This window comes from Saccopteryx bilineata, chromosome 3 (genome assembly GCF_036850765.1).
Source record: "Saccopteryx bilineata isolate mSacBil1 chromosome 3, mSacBil1_pri_phased_curated, whole genome shotgun sequence".
NCBI lineage: Eukaryota > Metazoa > Chordata > Mammalia > Chiroptera > Emballonuridae > Saccopteryx > Saccopteryx bilineata.
In genome coordinates this window covers 130919173-130937773 of record NC_089492.1, presented here as the reverse complement: position 1 = coordinate 130937773, position 18601 = coordinate 130919173, and the positions used below count along the sequence as shown (strand labels likewise).

The following is an 18601-nucleotide window of genomic DNA, read 5'->3' as shown; positions in this document are numbered from 1 at the left end:
GAAGGAAGCTGTACGGGTATGAATTGCTGTTGTAGGGGAGAGAACAACTACATATTGGGGCCCAGAAGTTCAGGGTCAAATGGAATCTGGGCTGGGGGTGATAGGAAGGACAGTTCTGACCCTAGTATGTTGTTGTCAACTTCCTATCTTTTGGTACCCAAGGCTGCCAAGATCTAAAGGGTCTGAGGGATGGGGTTAAGGGGTGAGCTAGAGGAAGAAGGATCTTTCCTGTTCACAAGTGAATGGTAAGGAGCTGTGCCCTCTGCCCCCTGTTTTAGGCGGTATGCAGAGGGCCTGTCCTAGCTCCCTTTGGCTGCTCCACACAGGGTGTGTGGGATGGGGCTCAGAATCTCCAGCTTCTCTGGGTCAGGGTGTGGACATCTGGGAAACTGATCATTGAGGGACCCCTCATTTCACTTACCCAGAGCTTGATAGTGACCTGACTCGCTCTTTACCTGTGTATGCTTGAGTTGGTATTAACACCTACACCCAGGATGTCTGGCCAGCTAGCACAGTGTGGTGTCTGTTCTCTGACTCTTCCCTTTCCTACTCCTCATGCAGCGGGGACTGAAGCCTAAGAAGGTGGTGTGTTTACTATTTGTGCCTGGGTGGGTGAGGGCCATGAGCCCGCTCCCCAGCTGTCCTGCATGTCTTGGGCTGCTGCATGTATATGTGTGTGACCTTGGGCCCGGATGGCCAGAGGAAATGGTGGCCTTGGCTTTCAGAGTTCCTTTGAGGGCTGCAAGGATATCGGGCTCTGTGTCCAGGCCCAGGTAGCATTCATTAGCTTAAGGATTCATAGTCAGAGACAACAATCACTTGACTGTAAACAGCAGCAGCATGAACTAGAGCCTTTACTGGATTTCAGTGGGTTCTTACTTAGCCTGAGCTCGGGGCAGTGGGAGGAGAGATTGGAAGGTTTGCTGAAAGTACCAAATGAGGTGGTTGGGCAGGGAGGCAGGAGGTCAGGGAACAGATCACAGAACAGCTCCAAGCTGGAAAGCCTGAGAGTCTGTGTGCTTGCTGTTAGGTGAGCACTGCCATGAATGCCCACCTTCACTCTGTTCCACCAGTCTTTCCCTGCCTTTTCCTTCCTCTGGTGAAGTGCCTGAGGCCCATCTTCTGCCCCTTGCAGCCTTCCATCAACTGTTATTGGAGTGGGGCTCAACTCTTCAGTCACTGCCATGACCACTTCCTCACACTAACCCCTGCCTTGGGCCTGTGCTCAGGCTGTCTCTGACCTGCATGTGCCTGTCTCATCTGCGTGTACTGTGCTATATGTATGATTCTGTGATTTCCTTGTTGTCAGCCGGCCTCAGGCCCTTCTGACTTTGCATGGAGAGCTATTGGATGGGGGCAGTGGGAGAGGAGAGGAAACATTTCCCTTTTGACTCCTGGTTGGTGATGGGTCCTCCCTTTGAAGTCTTGCCATGGAAGAGACCACATGCTAGTACTTGCTTTGGGGGCCAGGCTTGGGTGGGAATGGGGATATAAGAAGGAAAATAATGCTCTATGGGATGCTTGACCCATTTCAAGGTCTTAGAAACTTGGCTTCTTCCCTTGATTATTGTCTCCTGGTTGGGGCTCCCCCTCACATCAGGCTCCAAATAGAGAGGAGCATGGACTGGCAGTCTGATGTCGGTGGAGAAACACTGGCTGTGACCTGATGCTGGCAGGCCCGGGCTATGCCCAGATCTTGAGGTTCTGGCAGCTGCCTGGGGAAACGGGGAAAAGCCCAGCCTGGACCGCCGGAGCAGGGGTGAAGTGCCTTTTGCTCATGGGGCAGTGTCAGTCAAATAAAGTGCCCCCCAGGCCTACCTCTCCAGGGATCTCTCATAGCAGCTCACGTAGCAGGTGCCCCTGCTTTCACCCGTAGGGAATAGGGAGCTAACTCCAGAACAAGAGAACTGACTTTGAGTAAGAGGATGGAGGAGAAGCCAGGTGTCTCTACAAGGTGTCTAGTCCTTTTTGGAAGCCCCTTAGGGACAGGCTTTAACCTGCCTACAGCTAGGGGAGGATTGGGAGAAGAGCCAAACACTGTCGTTAGAGCTGCTGCTGAAGGTCCAAAGTTTCTGATCTCACTGTGTGCCCTTCAGAGCTGATGCCATTGCAAGAAGGGTGCTCTGGGTGTGTGTGTGTGTGTATATGTGATGAGAAGAGACAGAGTAGAGAGTTGATGGGGTTGTGGGCTGAGGGGAATATGAGTATGAGTGCAGCTGATGGAGCAGTGAGACCCTGATTCCGTGCCCAATGATGCCCTGGCCCCAGAGGGCACTATTTCTGGAATGGCCCCCCGCACAGTTTCTTGGAACAAACACTTGGGAATGGTGAGGATGGAAGAGGGAGGAGCCAGAACTTTTTATTTGGAGGAAGAAGCAGGGCGGGCTCTGCGCAGGACTTTGTCCAATCATGAGGAAGAGGAGGAGCCAGCAGAGTCAGGTGGTTGCTAGGTGACGGAGGAGCAGTGACTCCACCCCCAAGGAGCAGAGGAGGGTGGGTGCATGACGTCAGGTGGAGCTGGTGCTGCGGCCACTGAGGCTGCCATAAGCCTAAGCTGGAGAACTGGGCCGGGCGCCCCTCTGGTGCCTGCAGGAGCTTGTCTGCCCCTCTGTGCATCTGTGGGACGTCTGCATCTGAGCCGCAGCCATTTGAGGGCTGGGAAGCTGCTGGCCGGGAAGCTGAGGCTGTATTGTTGGGATTTGATGCACTAATCTCCTGTCTCCGCTGCCTTTTCCTCTGTTCGGTCTCTTTCCCTCCCTCCCTCCCTCCCTCCATCTGTTCTTCTTCTGTGTGTTCTTCCTCCATCCCTCCTCTTTCCTGTCCTGGCTTTCTTTGGTTTTCTGCAATGATGAGACAGGCACCTACAGCCCGAAAGGTACTCTTGCTTGTTCTGGTCCTGCTGCTGGGTTGCCAGGGCGATGGTGGCAGCAGGCTGCTGGGGTGGGGGTGGGGGCTGATTGATTTCATCTATCTGGTTGGGGGAGGAGGGTAGAGTTGACGGTGGGGGCAGGGAGAGGTGTGTGTCACTCCCATGCCCCATGCCCTGGGCATTTTGCTCCTTGCCCTGCCACCTTTTGGCTCTGACTGAATCTGGGTTTGGAACCTTGTACTCAGTGGCCTTATAGGCTTGGGATTCAGGTAGCTTGTGGAGAGCTCTGGGAGAGATTCCTGGGAGAGAATTTGGGAGGCCGATCCAGGTATCTCCGTGCTTCTAGCAGGCCTGCCTCCCCCGACCTTAGCTAGAATGACTCTTGGTTGTACTCTCAGCACCCTTCCCCCACCGGGGTTTGTATCAAGGGGCTTTACCAGGGTGGGATGAGGACCCTAGAATAGTTCTTGTCCTACAGCCATGGAGGCTTCGCTTAGGATAGGAGGGGTGAGGATTGATCTCCTTGGGCTCAGTGTCTCTTAGAAATGAGGCCCAGGCCAAGTCTTGTCTTTGCTGGAGCCATGATATCTTGGGCAACAAGAATGCCACTTGGGAGTTGGAGTCAATCATCTATATACCACTTTGTAGTAACCTGAGGGGATTCTGGATTTGGTTTAGGGCAGTAATTTATGTGCGCTGCTGCCCCTCCCCACCTCTCATGCAGTGGGTGGAGTTACTTTGCTGAGCTTTGGGCTTCTGGCTAATGCAGTATTCATGGTCCTGACACCTGAGCCCTCTGCCCTAGGGATGGAGAGTTATAGGATCCGTTCCCGGGCAGGGGGTGGGATGGGGTTAGGGAAGACAGCAGCCATGTTCTGCTTTGGGGGCCTGCTCTTCCTTTGTTGTGTTTGCATTACTCACTTCTGGGCTCCTGTGATCAGTCTTGTCACATAGTCTTCCTAGAGGGTCCTCTGTGGAGGCTAGCACTTGAAGGAAGGGGGCTGACCTGAGAAAGTCCTTGGAAGTGGTGGGTGGGCGGGGCCTCTGGCTCTGGGCTAGAGTGCCAGGAGTTGTTTGCAGAAGGCCTGGTCTCTGGAGACCTCCACCAACTGCTGTCTTTGGTCTTCTGTGGTTCAGCCTAGGAGACTGGGATTCTGAGATTTCCAAGGTGTCGGAAGGGGTGAGGTCTGCAAGGGTTGGGCATAAGTGGGAGAAGGAACCAATGGGGAACCAGAGTTCTGAGGTCCCAGAGTAGGAACAAGGTGGCTCCCTGGAGGGAGAAGGAGATGGGGTGGGGTTGAGAGTGGGGTGGCTAATTATAGCCCCATTCCTGTTACATCTTCTGCTCTCATTGCTGTCCCTTTTGCTGTCTATCTGTGTCATTATCCTTTCTTTCCTGACCACTTCTCCTTGGCTCCTGTTGCCTGTCCAGACCACAACGCGGCGGCCCAAGGTGAGAACAAACAGGCCTCTGTGCAAGCCATTGCAGAGTGTGTGTGTGTGCACTCACATTTCAGGCATGTGCATGTATGTGGGCGTGTGAATAACCAAATGAAAGTTGGTCATAGTGCATCCTGGGTTCTCTTCAAAGGAGTGAGGGGACTAAAGGTAGTGACAGGTCACTCCTGAGAAAATGACTTCTGGCTTTTGGGAGGGTTATGAGCTAGTCGCCTGAGTGTGAAAGAGAAGTGAGAGGGGTCATGGTTAATTACGGCAGGCTTTCTTGAAGAAGGGCACTTAGCCTAGTTTTGATGGGGGCAGAGATTAAAAAGTCATGTGAAGAAGAACTTGGCCTTACAAATGTCAGGGGATAAGGAGGTGGGTGTGTCTGTCCATTCATGTGGTCTCTGAGTGTCTGTTAGCCCACCAGGAGAGCTTCGGAGCTCAGCACTGCATGGGAGAGCCCTGGGCAGGCCTGTGTGCTCCAGGACCGGGGGCTTCAGGGCAGTCTGCGCCCCAGCCCTACACAGGCCTGACTAGTGGTGCCTGATGAGAGCCTCTTTGTCTTGAGGGAGGGAGATGACAGAAGGGTTGGCTGTGCTGACGTCCAACTCCCCCTTGTTTCAGGGGGAGTCTAGGAATACAACTTTCACCTTGGCTCCTGTACATGCAGGGTTCCCTGAAATAGACCAAGGGAGGAAGAGTCAGCTTGACTTCCAAAGAGCAGGGAGGGCCTAGCAGGGTTATAAAGCCTGGTACCCCCACATTTAGCCAGCTTTGTCTGGTAACATGAAAGAACAAACTCTAGTCTATTCTTTCTCTCTGGAAATGACATAGAAGCACTTTTTATCTTTAGGGAAGGAGGGCGTAGGCCCAGAGCAGCGATAGGATTGGGAATATTGAACTGCTAGAATGGTCGCAGTGGGTCACAGAGGGGAGTTCTAGGGAATAAGGGATCCTGCTCTAAGGGGGTAGAGCTGGGAGGGATGTGGAGCCAGTGCCAGGGGAGGAGCCTTATAATCTTATGTCTTCCTTCCCCTTTCCTGTCCCTGCCTCCCCCTCCCGTCCTTTGTCATTATCTCTGACTCTGTGTCATTTTCCTTCTCCCCTTCACTCTGTTCTCATTGTGCTTTGATACTCTTTGCCTTGTCCTTTTCTGTCTCCTTCCTTCTCCGTATTCTCAAATTCTGTCTTTTGTTCTCTCGTCACCACTATTACCTACTCTTTTTTCTGGTTTGCCCCTACCCTCTCTGAATAGCCCACCCGCCCAGCCAGTAGTACTGGAGTGGCTGGAACCAGTAGCTCCCTGGGCCCCTCTGGCTCGGCATCAGCAGGTGAGCTGAGCAGCAGTGAGCCCAGCACCCCGGCTCAGACTCCGCTGGCAGCACCCATCATCCCCACACCGGCCCTCACCTCTCCTGGAGCAGCCCCCCCACTTCCTTCCCCCTCCAAGGTAAGGACTGGGCTTGGAGTGAAGATGATCCAAGACACAGGGGGATCTGAGACCCCAGGCAGGTCGTGGACATTTCCCAGGATTGAGGGAGATCCAGACTTGGGTCAGAGGATGGGGACATAGCATTTGGGTATCCAGCCATCGACTAAGCAATCCTTTCCCTTTTGCATTTCTTCCACACTTTCCCCATATGTTTTGGTCTCTTCTCAGATGTTTATAGGCCACTTGCTCTTGACACTGGGGCTGGAATGATGCTTGCACATATTCCTGTCCTTTCTGCTCGAGCTCAGCCTTGGTGAGGAGGAGGGGTAGGCTATGTACAGAAGGAGGGGTCTCTCCTTTGCAGGAGGAGGAGGGACTGAGGGCCCAGGTGCGGGACCTGGAGGAGAAACTGGAGACTCTGCGGCTGAAACGGGCTGAAGACAAGGCAAAGCTTAAAGAGCTGGAGAAGCACAAGATCCAGCTGGAGCAGGTGCAAGAATGGAAGAGCAAAATGCAGGAGCAGCAGGCAGACCTGCAGCGGCGCCTCAAGGAGGCGCGCAAGGTGCGACTCGGGAGGAAGGGGGTGGTTGGGAAGGCATGGGGCCAAAACTGTCTTGGAAACTCCCCCGGAGCTAGAGCCTGGGCATTCTGTGAGATAGGGCACAGGAGACATCTGTACTGTGTCCCCATCAACCTCCACCTCTTAGGAAGCCAAGGAGGCGCTGGAGGCAAAGGAGCGCTACATGGAGGAGATGGCCGACACTGCCGATGCCATCGAGATGGCCACTTTGGACAAGGAGATGGCTGAAGAGCGGGCTGAGTCCCTGCAGCAGGAGGTGGAGGTGCTGAAGGAGCGTGTGGATGAGCTCACCACTGACTTGGAGATTCTCAAGGCTGAGATTGAAGAGAAGGGTAAGGGGCCAGGAGCTGCTGGGGAACAGATGGTGGGGTTGAATCATGTCTGAAAGTGTTAATGGTTTCCCTCAGGCTCAGATGGGGCTGCGTCCAGTTACCAGCTCAAGCAGCTTGAGGAGCAGAATGCGCGCTTAAAGGACGCCCTGGTGAGGTAGGGCTCCTCGCTCCACGGCTCTGGAACCCGCTCCTGTCCAGACGCATTAGAGCACCCATCACCCAGTGACTGCCACGCTCCCTTCTCTCCCCGCGTCCCACAGGATGCGAGACCTTTCTTCTTCAGAGAAGCAGGAGCATGTGAAACTCCAAAAGCTCATGGAAAAGAAGAACCAAGAGCTGGAAGTTGTGCGGCAGCAGCGGGAGCGTCTGCAGGAGGAGCTGAGCCAGGCAGAGAGCACCATTGATGAGCTCAAAGAGCAGGTCTGGGGAGCCCGGCCCCTTGCCAAGGGTCCCCCCCCCCGGGCCCCCTCAGACTCTCCTGTAGGTGTCCCCTCTTTCTAGGTGCCCATCACGGCCCTCCTCACCATTCCTGCCTTGTGACACAGGTGGATGCTGCTCTGGGTGCTGAGGAGATGGTGGAGATGCTGACAGACCGGAACCTGAATCTGGAAGAGAAAGTGCGGGAATTGAGAGAGACCGTGGGGGACTTGGTAAGAGGAGAGCAGACCCTGACTTCTGACCCGGATGGAGGGTGTTTAAAGGGACTTGCTGAGAGAGGGACTGACACATGACCACTGACCTGTGAGCAGGGTGTATGGTGAGTGGACGCATGCTGGCCTGCCTATCCTTTGCCCCAACTCCCTCATGGTCTCCCAGGAAGCGATGAATGAGATGAATGATGAGCTGCAGGAGAACGCACGTGAGACAGAGCTGGAGCTGCGGGAGCAGCTGGACATGGCCGGCGCCCGGGTGCGGGAGGCCCAGAAGCGTGTGGAGGCAGCCCAGGAGACGGTTGCAGACTACCAGCAAACCATCAAGAAATACCGCCAGCTGACCGCCCACCTGCAGGTGCCTGTTCACCCTGCCCTCCCCCTTGTTCACTCAGGGCTCCCTCCTGACCGAGCTGCCTCCCTATTTGTTTCTGCTCTCAGGATGTGAATCGGGAGCTGACAAACCAGCAGGAAGCTTCTGTGGAGCGGCAGCAGCAGCCGCCCCCAGAGACTTTTGACTTCAAAATCAAGTTTGCTGAGACGAAGGCCCATGCCAAGGTCAGGAAAGCGAGTAGACTGGAGAGGGGAGAGTGTAGGGGAGCCCAGCTTCAGTGTGGCTGTGGGCTGATCAGGCATGGAGCACCTGGAGAAGTGGTGCTTTGTGTGGTGGTTTGGAAGACTCTTGGCCTGGGCTTATCCTAGAAGCAGGAGACCTGGTGGAGCAATGCATGGTGGGTCTGGGACTCTCTCCAGCCTGGCTGAGAGCCTGCCTTCCTGTCCACCTCATAGGCAATTGAAATGGAACTGAGGCAGATGGAAGTGACCCAGGCCAATCGGCACATGTCCCTGCTGACAGCCTTCATGCCCGATAGCTTTCTGCGGCCAGGTGGGGACCATGACTGCGTCCTGGTGCTGCTGCTCATGCCTCGTCTCATTTGCAAGGTATGCCAGTCAGTCATACGTTCAGCAGGAACCTGTGAACTTGCTGTTATGAACCAGGCCTTGAGGAAGCCGAGTGAAGCCAGCAGTCAGCATCCCTGCTCACAAAGAGTTTATGATGTAGTGGAGGATTGTAGTCAACACTGTTGCAGAGAGATGAATATTACAGATGGCTCTTTAGGAAGGGGGTAGCTTCTTTGAGAGAGCACAGGTGGGGAGCTGATTTAGGTGGAGGAGTGTAACTGAAGGAATAACATTTGAGCTGAGACCCAGAGATGACTAGGAATCAGTGGGGGGATAACTGTCAGGATAGCAGTCCATTGGGAGGGTAGCAGGAGCAGCAAGCAGCTTTAGGCTTGCAGGAAAGAGCTTGGTCCCACTGGTCCCCTGTCCTTTCATCCCCATATCTCAAATCCTCATAGCCACCAGTATTCACCATGTTATTGCCCGTTCCCCATGGGAGACTTCTTGCCTGTCTAAGAGCTATTTCTGTTTTATCTGCTCCCAACCCCATAGTTGCTCAGCTCTGTGCTCTGTATTCCTGAGTCTGTGTTCTCCATCCTCTGCTCTAAGCCCCAGGTCCCTGGCACTTCTTCCTACAGGCAGAGCTGATCCGGAAGCAGGCCCAGGAGAAGTTTGACCTAAGCGAGAACTGTTCAGAGCGGCCCGGGCTCCGAGGAGCTGTGGGGGAGCAGCTCAGCTTTGCTGCTGGGATGGTGTACTCGCTGAGCCTGCTGCAGGCCACACTCCACCGCTATGAGCAGTAAGTGACTCTTGACCCCCATTCAAGGCCACAGGTTCCAGATTGGCTGGAACTGAAGTTGCCTGGCAGAGCCGGCCTCACAGGGCCCTTCTCTGGTCTCTAGTGCTCTCTCTCAGTGCAGTGTGGATGTGTATAAGAAGGTGGGCAGCCTCTACCCTGAGATGAGTGCTCATGAGCGCTCCTTGGACTTCCTCATTGAGCTGCTGCACAAGGACCAGCTGGATGAGACTGTCAATGTTGAGCCTCTCACCAAGGCCATCAAGTACTACCAGGTCTGGGGCAAGGGTTCGACTTGGTGCAGGAGGGAGGGAAGGGTTCTCTTTCTGGGCTGTAGCCAGCATAGCCCAAGTTGTGTGCCTGAGGCTCAGCTTGTTGTAGATGAACTTGCCTCAGGATGTAGCCCTGGGAGGTTTCGGGTAGTACCTCTGGAGTCCCGTGGTGACTGGGGAAGAACTGCATCCTTTTAAGACCTGAAGGCTGTTTCTCTGTCATCTCTCAGCATCTGTACAGCATCCACCTCGCTGAACAGCCCGAGGACAGCACCATGCAGTTGGCCGACCACATCAAGGTGAATGTCTGGGCTGGTGGTTGAGCCCCCTGTAGAGATCAGAAACGGAGGCCATCAGGTCAAGAGATCTGGCCCTCAGGGTGTCACATAAGACCTTAACTGGGTTACAAATGCCAGATCAGGGAAGCCAGAGAACCCACTTATGTGTGAGGGTCAGCAGAGGGTGGAGACTTCTTAGAGATGATGAGGGGCAGAGGGGCTCCCATTGGGTACTGACAAGCACATGCTCCTGTCCTCACAGTTTACCCAGAGCGCCCTGGACTGCATGGGCGTAGAGGTGGGACGACTGCGTGCCTTCTTGCAGGTGAGAACACACCTGGATCTATTTGAGCTCCTCTGCCTTCTTAGTTCCCCTTCCTCACCTCCAGCCCTAAAGCTGACTTGGCTCCCTATCCATTTCCTATTCCCTGAGTAGGGCGGACAGGAGGCTTCAGATATAGCCCTCTTGCTCCGGGACCTAGAAACATCGTGCAGTGACATCCGCCAGTTTTGCAAGAAGATCCGAAGGCGAATGCCAGGGACAGATGCTCCTGGGATCCCAGCTGCACTGGCCTTTGGACCACAGGTTTAAGGCTGTGAGGGGGAAGGGAAGGAAGCTGAGCTGGACCAGGAGGGATCTAGTGCACCAAGATCTGGATCTGGACAGGGACAGGGACAAGAACAGTTTTGAGGTGGCTGGGAGCTGTGGCGCTGGACCCGGTGGCCTCTTGACTCTGGCCTGTTGTACAGGTATCCGACACACTCCTTGACTGCAGGAAACACTTGACATGGGTGGTGGCTGTGCTGCAGGAGGTGGCAGCTGCCGCCGCCCAGCTCATTGCCCCACTGGCGGAGAATGAGGGACTGCCTGTGGCTGCCCTAGAGGAGCTGGCATTCAAAGCAAGCGAGCAGGTGGGCCTCAATGGCTGGGCAGAGGTGGTAGGGGAGTCAGGTGGCCAGCGTGAGATTCTCACTCCTGCCCTTGGCTCCTGCAGATCTATGGGAGCCCCTCCAGCAGCCCCTACGAGTGTCTGCGTCAGTCATGCAACATCCTCATCAGTACCATGAATAAGCTGGCCACAGCTATGCAGGAGGGAGAGTATGATGCAGAGCGGCCCCCCGGCAAGGTGGGTGGGAGCTCCGTAGAGGGGCTTCTGTGGCCTGGGGGAGCAGGGTTTGCAGAGCTGCTGCTGGTTGTGGGAGGGCTGGGAGGTGGAGGAAGGAGTCTGGAGAGCACCATCCTGCTTAGAAGGCATCGTCCTGCTCTGAAAGCAGCATGTTGGTGATGTCCTCTCGCCACCCCTGCCCTCTGCCCCCACTTCGGCCCTTAGCCTCCCCCTGTTGAGCTGCGGGCTGCAGCCCTTCGTGCAGAGATCACAGATGCTGAAGGCTTGGGCTTGAAGCTTGAAGATCGAGAGACAGTTATCAAGGAGTTGAAGAAGTCACTGAAGATCAAGGTGAGGGGAGAGTAGGCTCAGGACCTGGGGGCCGGAAGTAGTGGGGGGCACAGGGCAATAGTGACTGGGTGGGGATCAGGACTAAGATGGGTTGGGGTGAATAAAGAAGAGGCACCTGTGCTCAGTGGGAGCTCTTGTGGTCCCCTAAGGAGCTTTCTATCTTATAGTCTGTCCTGGGTCTCTGAGAGACCTTGGGAGGAGAGAGAGCAACTAGAAGCTCTCTGCCCTTGTCCAGGGGGAGGAGCTGAGCGAGGCCAATGTGCGGCTGAGCCTCCTGGAGAAGAAGCTGGACAGCGCTGCCAAGGATGCAGATGAGCGTATCGAGAAAGTCCAGACGCGGCTGGAGGAGACCCAGGCACTGCTGCGGAAGAAGGAGAAGTCAGGCACTTCCCTGGCCCTGCTTGCTTCAGCCCTCCCTCCCGTCAGCAGCTCTCTGCTTCCTAATCTGTCCCCTACCCAGGCCCTCTCACAGACTCCCCCAGGGAACAGACGCCATTTTCCTTGTCCACTGCCAACCCATTAAATCACTCCAATCTGAGTCCGTTTTGCCCTTGGTCCTCACCAGCAGGGTTACTCCGAGGACCTGTCAGACTGAGAAGTAGAGTGGGGTCATAGGGAGGGGACACTGCCCAAGCCCAGGTTCTCTTTCGCAGAGAGTTTGAGGAGACGATGGATGCACTCCAGGCTGACATCGACCAGCTGGAGGCAGAGAAGGCAGAGCTGAAGCAGCGGCTGAACAGCCAGTCCAAGCGCACGATTGAGGGGCTCCGGGGGCCCACTCCCTCGGGGATTGCTACCCTGGTCTCTGGCATTGCTGGTGGTGAGTGGGCAGGCAGCACTGGCCTGCAGGAGACTGAATGGCCTCCCTCTTGTCCTTGGCTTCAGTTTGAGTTCTGCCCCCTTCTTACCCCTGGGCGTTCAGCCAGGAGTGTGCTTGCCTATTTGCTCTGGCCACTTTCACCCAAGTTTTACTTTTCCCGAAGATATGTCCCAAGTCCCTGACCAAGCTGGGGCGTTACCAGATTGTCAGTGTAGCTGGGAACTGTGAGGACTGTAGGTGTTGCTTCTGGGTCTGCAGTCTGGCCTTTCTGACCCAGCCCTGTGCCCCAGAGGGTCCTCGGCCTGCAGTGGCTGGGCTGACTGCTGTGGTGTCCGGCAGGGCCTCATGCTACCCCCGATTGCTCTTCTGTTTGGGCACGTTTCCCCACAGAGCTCAACGTGGCTTCGCCCTGTGGTGTGGCTGTCTCTTCCATGGCCAGTCCCCCAGTTTTACTGGGGCTTGTGTTCTGGCCTTTGCTTGGTCTTGTGGTGTGGTCAGGGCTCACGAGGGGTTATTTTTTGGTTTCCAGGCTTAGTGCCAGTGTCCTGACCAAGGAGTTGGCTGCTGCCATCTTAGTTCTTATCTGCCCTAGAGTTTATTGTTCTCTCTTCAGTTTCTCACTAGCCCTTCTCACCTCCAGGAGGCAAACTCTAGAATTAAGGCCTCATGGTCTGTGGACCTCCCCTACTGTACCTGTCTTGTCAGCTGGTCTCATCTAGGGTCTTGCCCTCATCAAAGCCCCTGTCACTGGCACTCTTGATCTTGGGAGGTGGTCAAGTGCCGTCTTGATTGTAGACTCCCGTGGCACAGATTGGTCCTGTCCTTGGGGGAGGGATCTTCAGAATTACCTCAGTGTATCGTTTTAGCATAGGCTCCTTAAACAAATACTGGTTCTAAATTTATGAACCTTCCCACCAAAAAAGGGTATATTTTGCCTCTAAGCAGTGAGGAACCTGAGGAGCACAGGGATGCACCTGTGTCCTTCAGCTTCGCTGCCGGGCAGAGGTCAGGGTACAGACACAGTGAGGTCTCAGCAGTGTCCCCTCTGCCCTTGCTGAAGACGGAGTGTGAGGCAGAGAGGCAGGAGCAGCCTCAGGCCCCACGTGCTTCCTTCAGTGCACACGCTCACTGCCTCTTGCTTGCACGTCACTCCCCGTCTCATGGCCTCACTTTTCTGTCTTTCTTTCACGTTTGCTCTTCCCTCAAAGGTGGAGGGTGGAGGTAGAGTTGTTAGACAAGGTGTAGTGATCAGGAAAAGGGTTTTCCTGCAGGGAGTGTCCAGGATTCCTCTGGTGTGTCCCCCTAACTTCCAGGTCCCCTAATTCCTCTCTCCTCTTTTCCTGCTCCCCACTGGCTCTCCCGAGCACAGAAGAACAGCAGCGAGGTAGAGACCATGCTGGGGTTGCCAGGGCTGATGGGAAGTGGGGCTTCGGGAGCAGGCAAGACTTTGCCCTTGGGAGCAGCCAGGACTGGAGGTGGGAGGAGATAAGGAATGCGGATGAGCAGGGGTGGAGCCCACCTTGAGCCACCTGAGACTGATGACAGTGTGACACTACAGGAGGCGCCCCTGGGCAGGCGCCAGGGTCATTGCCGGGCCCGGGGCTGGTGAAGGACTCACCGCTGCTGCTGCAGCAGATCTCTGCCATGAGGCTGCACATCTCCCAGCTCCAGCATGAGAACAGTATCCTCAAGGTGAGGGTCACAGCGAGGACTGGGGTGGAGGTGAGGCACACCTGTCCTATCGATGATAGACGGCAGGACCTTCTATCACTTCTTAACACCACCCTCTTTGGTTCCCTCACAGGGCGCCCAGATGAAGGCTTCCTTAGCAGCCCTGCGCCCTCTGCATGTGGCAAAGCTCTCCCTTCCGCCCCATGAGGTCCCTGGCAGTGAGTTAGCCGCTGGAGCGCTGTACCGTAAGACGAGCCAGCTGCTGGAGACGTTGAATCAGCTGAGCACACACACCCATGTTGTAGACATCACTCGCAGCAACCCTGGTATGGACCTGCCAACCCTGGACGTGAATGACACACTGACTCCCCTTGCCCGAGGATGTGGCCCCTGCCCAGGCAGCTCCCACACTGCTCTTTGGCCTCAGTGTTCAGTTTGCTTGGTTCATCCTTTCGTATGTGCCTCCTCCATAAGAGGGTACAGTACCTGCACTGCTGATCCTTAATCTGAGACAACCACCGGCCTGGCCTTCGTGGCCTCACCAGCCTTTTCTCCCCACAGCTGCCAAGAGCCCATCAGCCCAGTTCCTGGAGCACGTGGCTCAGCTCAAGTCCCTAAGTGACACCATCGAGAAGCTCAAGGTCAGCTCTGACCCTGCCCTCCCTCACCCTACAGAGTTTGCTCTAGAGCAGGGGTCTCCAGACTTTTTACACAGGGGGCCAGTTCACTGTCCCTCAGACCATTGGAGGGCTGCCAAATACAGTGGTCCTCTCACAGACCACCAGTGAAAGAGGTGCCCCTTCCAGAAGTGCAGTGGGGGCTGGATAAATGGCCTTAGGGGGCCGCAGTTTGGGGACGCCTGCTCTAGAGCATTCCCCGGTGGACCTCAGCACAGTCATTCCCACGGGCATTCTCGGGGTGCCGTGGCCCAGGCCTGTGCTACGCGATGTTGTGGGGGCAGCAGATGGGAAGGCAGGGTCCTGTCTTGGATGCTCACTGTCTCAGTGCAAACAGAAGGCAGATTCTCTTCAACAAAAAGGGTTGAGCAGGATCATCTTTAGAGTGTGTGGTTCAGGTGCAGCTTCTGTCGGAGCTGAGGCCACCGCAAAGTAGAATGGTTGGGTGGCTTCCCTGAGTCCGTAGAATCTGAGTAGGGCCATAGAGGATCAGAATATATAAAATGAAGATGTTAGGGTGGGCATGGAGTTGGAGGTGAGAGCAGAAGTTTGGGGATAGAGAGGACTGGGTCGCTGCTCCTGTATTAGTGTCCCTGAGAAACTGGGGGGTACTGGGCTAGCCTGTGGCTCCCCTAAATGACCCCTGTTCCCCTCTTCTGCCATCAGGATGAGGTCCTCAAGGAGGTCATATCGCAGCATTCTGGAGCCACAGTCCCCACTGACTTTGCCACGTTCCCTTCCTCAGCCTTCCTCAGGGTAAGATGAAGCATGGGGAGGGAAGGCAGTGTGGAGGCTTGGGGTCCTTCCCTTTTTTCCCCCAGAATTTGAAGAGACCTCAGGGGTCTCAGGTCCAACATGTGCACATTCTGAGTTATCCGGCCAAGTCTCAAGAGTTCTACTTCCAGAAAGTCCACTATTTTAGTAGTTTAACTACTTCTGTGACTTTTGATACAAGGAGGGCTCAAAACTGCCTTGTCAGACTGTGTACCCCAATTTTGATTTGGAAAATGTGATCACCATAGACCAGGAGCCCCAAATCTGTCCAGAGGCTGTCTTGGCTTCAGGCTCAGGGATACCATCAGTGGCACACGGTTCAAGTGAGCCCCTGACTTGGTGGGGGGTCTCTTCTCACCAACTCCCAGGCCAAGGAGGAGCAACAGGACGACACTGTCTACATGGGCAAAGTGACCTTCTCGTGTGCGGCTGGCCTCGGACAGCGACACCGGCTGGTGCTGACCCAGGAGCAGCTGCACCAGCTCCACAGTCGTCTCATCTCCTAAGTGCTCCTTTCCCTGTTGTCCCCTCCTGCTCACAGTCCTCCTGGTGCCGCTCTGCCCACGGCACAGCCACCTCAGCCTGCCCCCAGGTGGAAGCGCACGTGTGAAGCGTTCAGGCCCATTCAGCTTCATTCCACCTGTCAGTGTCCTGCTTCCGCCCCCTGACCTGGGCTGCCCCATTTCCTGTCCCTGGCCCCTGCCAGAATTCACTGTGCAGCTGCTCCTTCCTTCCTGAGGGGCCTCAGGGCATGTGGGGATAGGCTGAGACCCCACCACCAAAGGTTGAGTGAGGTCCCCCTGATTGAGGACTTCACCCTGTGATTAAAGGAATTTCTGCTTCCATGTTTTCTGTATCATGTTGGGTCCTGGCCATTAGTGGAGGAGGAGGAAAGCTGAGACAAATTTGAGGGCCCCTCTCTGCAGTGGAATGCCGTGTCCCTCAGATTCACGTGCAGTATGTTACAGTGAGCAGGGAGGAAAGGGCGAGACCCAGGGCTGAGCACCTGCCTTCATTTACAGAGTGAGGGGGCCGGCCGGGGCGTGTGGCCTCTGTCACGCCCACCTCTTCCTGGACCTTCTGCTGCTCTTCAGGGCAGTGTTTGGAGTTGGGCCCACCAGCCAGCTTTGGATGCACTGGTCAGTCTGCCCATGAGAACTAGGCCTCCTTCAAGGGAACATTTACTAAGTAAGGGAAGACCAATATAACAGACTGGTAAGGAAAGATAGAAGTTGCAAAGTCTCCAAATTAGTACCTGGGAAGCTTCTTGAACAAATTTACAGATTCTGGGCCCTGACCCAGACCTGCTGAAATCACTTGTAGATTTGGGGCCCATTAGGCCAGTAAGCAGCACCCCAGCATTTAGAGCTGAGCACCAGTTTAGTCTTGTCTTTCATGCCCCCTTGGGGAAGTCCTGCTAGGCTCCCAGAGGTCTCCCATCCAGTTGGAGGCTAGTTGCACCTTCCTCGGTTGGCAGTCCTTCCTCAGGTATTGTTGGGGGGGGGATTAAATGAGATAGTGCCCTTGACACAGGCACTAATAAAGAAGGATCTGTTCCTTCCCCCCCTTCATTCTCCCTTCTCTAAAATGAATCATTTATTTTTTCTCTAATTTTTGACAGAGAGGGACAGACAGGGAAAGGGATTAGAAGCATCAATTCTTTGTTGCAACTCCTTAGTCTCCTTAGTTGTTCATTGCTTTCTCATATGTGCCTTAATGGGGTGGGGTGGGGAGGCTCCAGTAGAATGAGTGGCCCCTCTTGCTCAAGCCAGTGACCATGGGTCATATCTATGACCCCATGCTCAAGCTAGCGGCCCCGTGCCCAAGCTGGTGAGCCCACACTCAAACCAGTGACCACAGGGTTTCAAACCTGGGTCCACTGCGTCCCAGTCCGATGCTCTATTCTCTGTGCCACTGCCTGATTAGGGTGAATAAATAAAATCTTAAAAAGAGAAAAAAAAGATACTTGGAGAGGCTGAACAAATGAAATCCCAGCAGCCAAATTCACAAGATACACACTTACACAATCTTAGTTTGGGTCCCAAAAAATCAGTCATCAGTGCCCTAGCGTTCAGCTTGTTTCCATGGGTTGTTAGTCTTACCTTCTACCATTCAGGCTCTGTTTTATTAACAGGCCAAGGTTGAGGGAGAGTCAAAGATTTGTGGCACTTCCCAGTAAACTTGAATGTACCAGCTGATTACCATTTTCTGTGTGACCCCACGATGGTGGGCAATAGTGGGTGCAGTAGAGACCTGAATGCCAGCTAATCCTAGGAAATGGGCAAGGCCCAGGCCGATTCATCCTCCCCAACCATAGGACTGGAAAAGAGCCAGGAGCACGTTTATTCCTCCCAAGGATGCTTCACAGCATAGAGTACCTTGACCCTTGCTAAATAGGCCCAGAGCACCCAGAGAGCATAGGATCTGAGAGTGAGCAGTCCCTCCTGAGATTGTGCTCTCTGCATATTGAGGAGCATGTTCATGCGCTCAGCCCTCCCATCTCTATCCCACATGCCAGCTGAGACGGGCAGTGCTGCTCCCGGAGACAGAACTGCTGAGTTGCTCAGAGGGTGGCCTGGGACGCTGCCTCCATTCCTTTCTGGGAGGTGAGTTTGGAGGTGAGACCTGGAGTCAGAGTAAACATAATACCCTTTGTTACTTTGTGTGTGTGTGTGTGACAGATGGACATTGGGAGAGAGAAGAAAGGAGAGAGATAAGAAGCATCAAATCATTGCTGCACCTTAGTTGTTCATTGATTGCATTCTCATATGTGCCTTGACTGGGGGGCTCCAGCAGACTGAGTGACCCCTTAGTCAAGCCAGCAACCTTGGGCTCAAGCTGGTGAGCCTTGCTCAAACCAGATGAGCCTGCGCTCAAGCCGGTGTGACCTTGGAGTTTTAAACCTGGGTCCTTTGTGTCCCAGTACAATGCTCTGTGCCACTGCCTGGTCAGGCACTTTTTTTTTTTAAAGATTTTATTTATTAATTTTAGAGAGAGCTAGAGAGAGGGGGGAGGAGCAGGAAGCATCAACTTGCAGTCATTGTTTCTTGTATGTGCCTTGACCAGGCAAGGCAGGTTTCGAACCAGTGACCCCAGCATTCTAGGTTGACACTTTATCCACTGTGCCACCACAGGCCAGGTAATTGTTACTTTTTATAATGGGAAACTTTAACATGCAAATAAAGTATAATGAATCTCCATGTGCTCATATTTATCATTTCAAGACCAATCTTATTTCACCAAAACTCCCTTCAATCTCCTCCCAGATTATTTTGAAACAAATCTTAGACATTTTACCATTTCATCCAAAAGTATTTTAGTACTAAAAGCACCCTTGCAAAAAGAAAACTACAATATCATCAACACACCTAAAAAATAATTCATCAAATATTCAGTGTTCACATTTTCTGGTTGTCTATAAATGTTTTGTTTTACACTGTGTGTATTTGGGTAAAGTGCAGGAAAAAGATAAGACACTACAAATGTCCCATATTCTAAATTACCATTATTGCACCAATACAACATATGCTTCTGATGCATATATCTTAAACTTCATTTTTTTAAAATTCATTTTAGAGAGGAGAGGGAGAGACAGAGAGAGAGAGAGGAGAGACAGAGAGAAGGGGGGGAGGAGCTGGAAGCATCAA

The 18601-nt window shown here is 54.1% G+C and overlaps 1 protein-coding gene across 9 annotated transcripts in view; it reads left to right on the top strand.

Annotated features, from left to right (window-relative positions):
- DCTN1 (dynactin subunit 1) overlaps positions 1-15797 on the top strand; it is a 29806-nt gene extending 14009 nt beyond the window's left edge. For 3 of the 9 annotated variants that reach the window (XM_066267427.1, XM_066267428.1, XM_066267423.1), the window contains exons 5-32: positions 562-582; positions 2858-2875; positions 4302-4322; positions 5568-5762; positions 6109-6306; positions 6452-6656; positions 6732-6810; positions 6917-7076; positions 7202-7306; positions 7473-7664; positions 7748-7864; positions 8096-8248; positions 8848-9008; positions 9112-9280; positions 9508-9576; positions 9818-9880; positions 9992-10141; positions 10306-10467; positions 10551-10682; positions 10887-11012; positions 11248-11390; positions 11666-11832; positions 13202-13216; positions 13391-13524; positions 13637-13829; positions 14065-14144; positions 14847-14936; positions 15323-15797. In XM_066267427.1, coding sequence (XP_066123524.1) covers positions 562-582; positions 2858-2875; positions 4302-4322; positions 5568-5762; positions 6109-6306; positions 6452-6656; positions 6732-6810; positions 6917-7076; positions 7202-7306; positions 7473-7664; positions 7748-7864; positions 8096-8248; positions 8848-9008; positions 9112-9280; positions 9508-9576; positions 9818-9880; positions 9992-10141; positions 10306-10467; positions 10551-10682; positions 10887-11012; positions 11248-11390; positions 11666-11832; positions 13202-13216; positions 13391-13524; positions 13637-13829; positions 14065-14144; positions 14847-14936; positions 15323-15460 — 3456 coding nt within the window. In that variant the 3' untranslated portion in view covers positions 15461-15797. Of the gene's footprint in view, positions 1-561; positions 583-2830; positions 2876-4301; positions 4323-5567; positions 5763-6108; positions 6307-6451; positions 6657-6731; positions 6811-6916; positions 7077-7201; positions 7307-7472; positions 7665-7747; positions 7865-8095; positions 8249-8847; positions 9009-9111; positions 9281-9507; positions 9577-9817; positions 9881-9991; positions 10142-10305; positions 10468-10550; positions 10683-10886; positions 11013-11247; positions 11391-11665; positions 11833-13201; positions 13217-13390; positions 13525-13636; positions 13830-14064; positions 14145-14846; positions 14937-15322 lie in introns of those variants that run through there. The other 6 variants (XM_066267425.1, XM_066267426.1, XM_066267432.1 and 3 more) reach the window with 6 other exon arrangements.
- The last annotated feature ends 2804 nt before the right edge of the window (positions 15798-18601 follow it).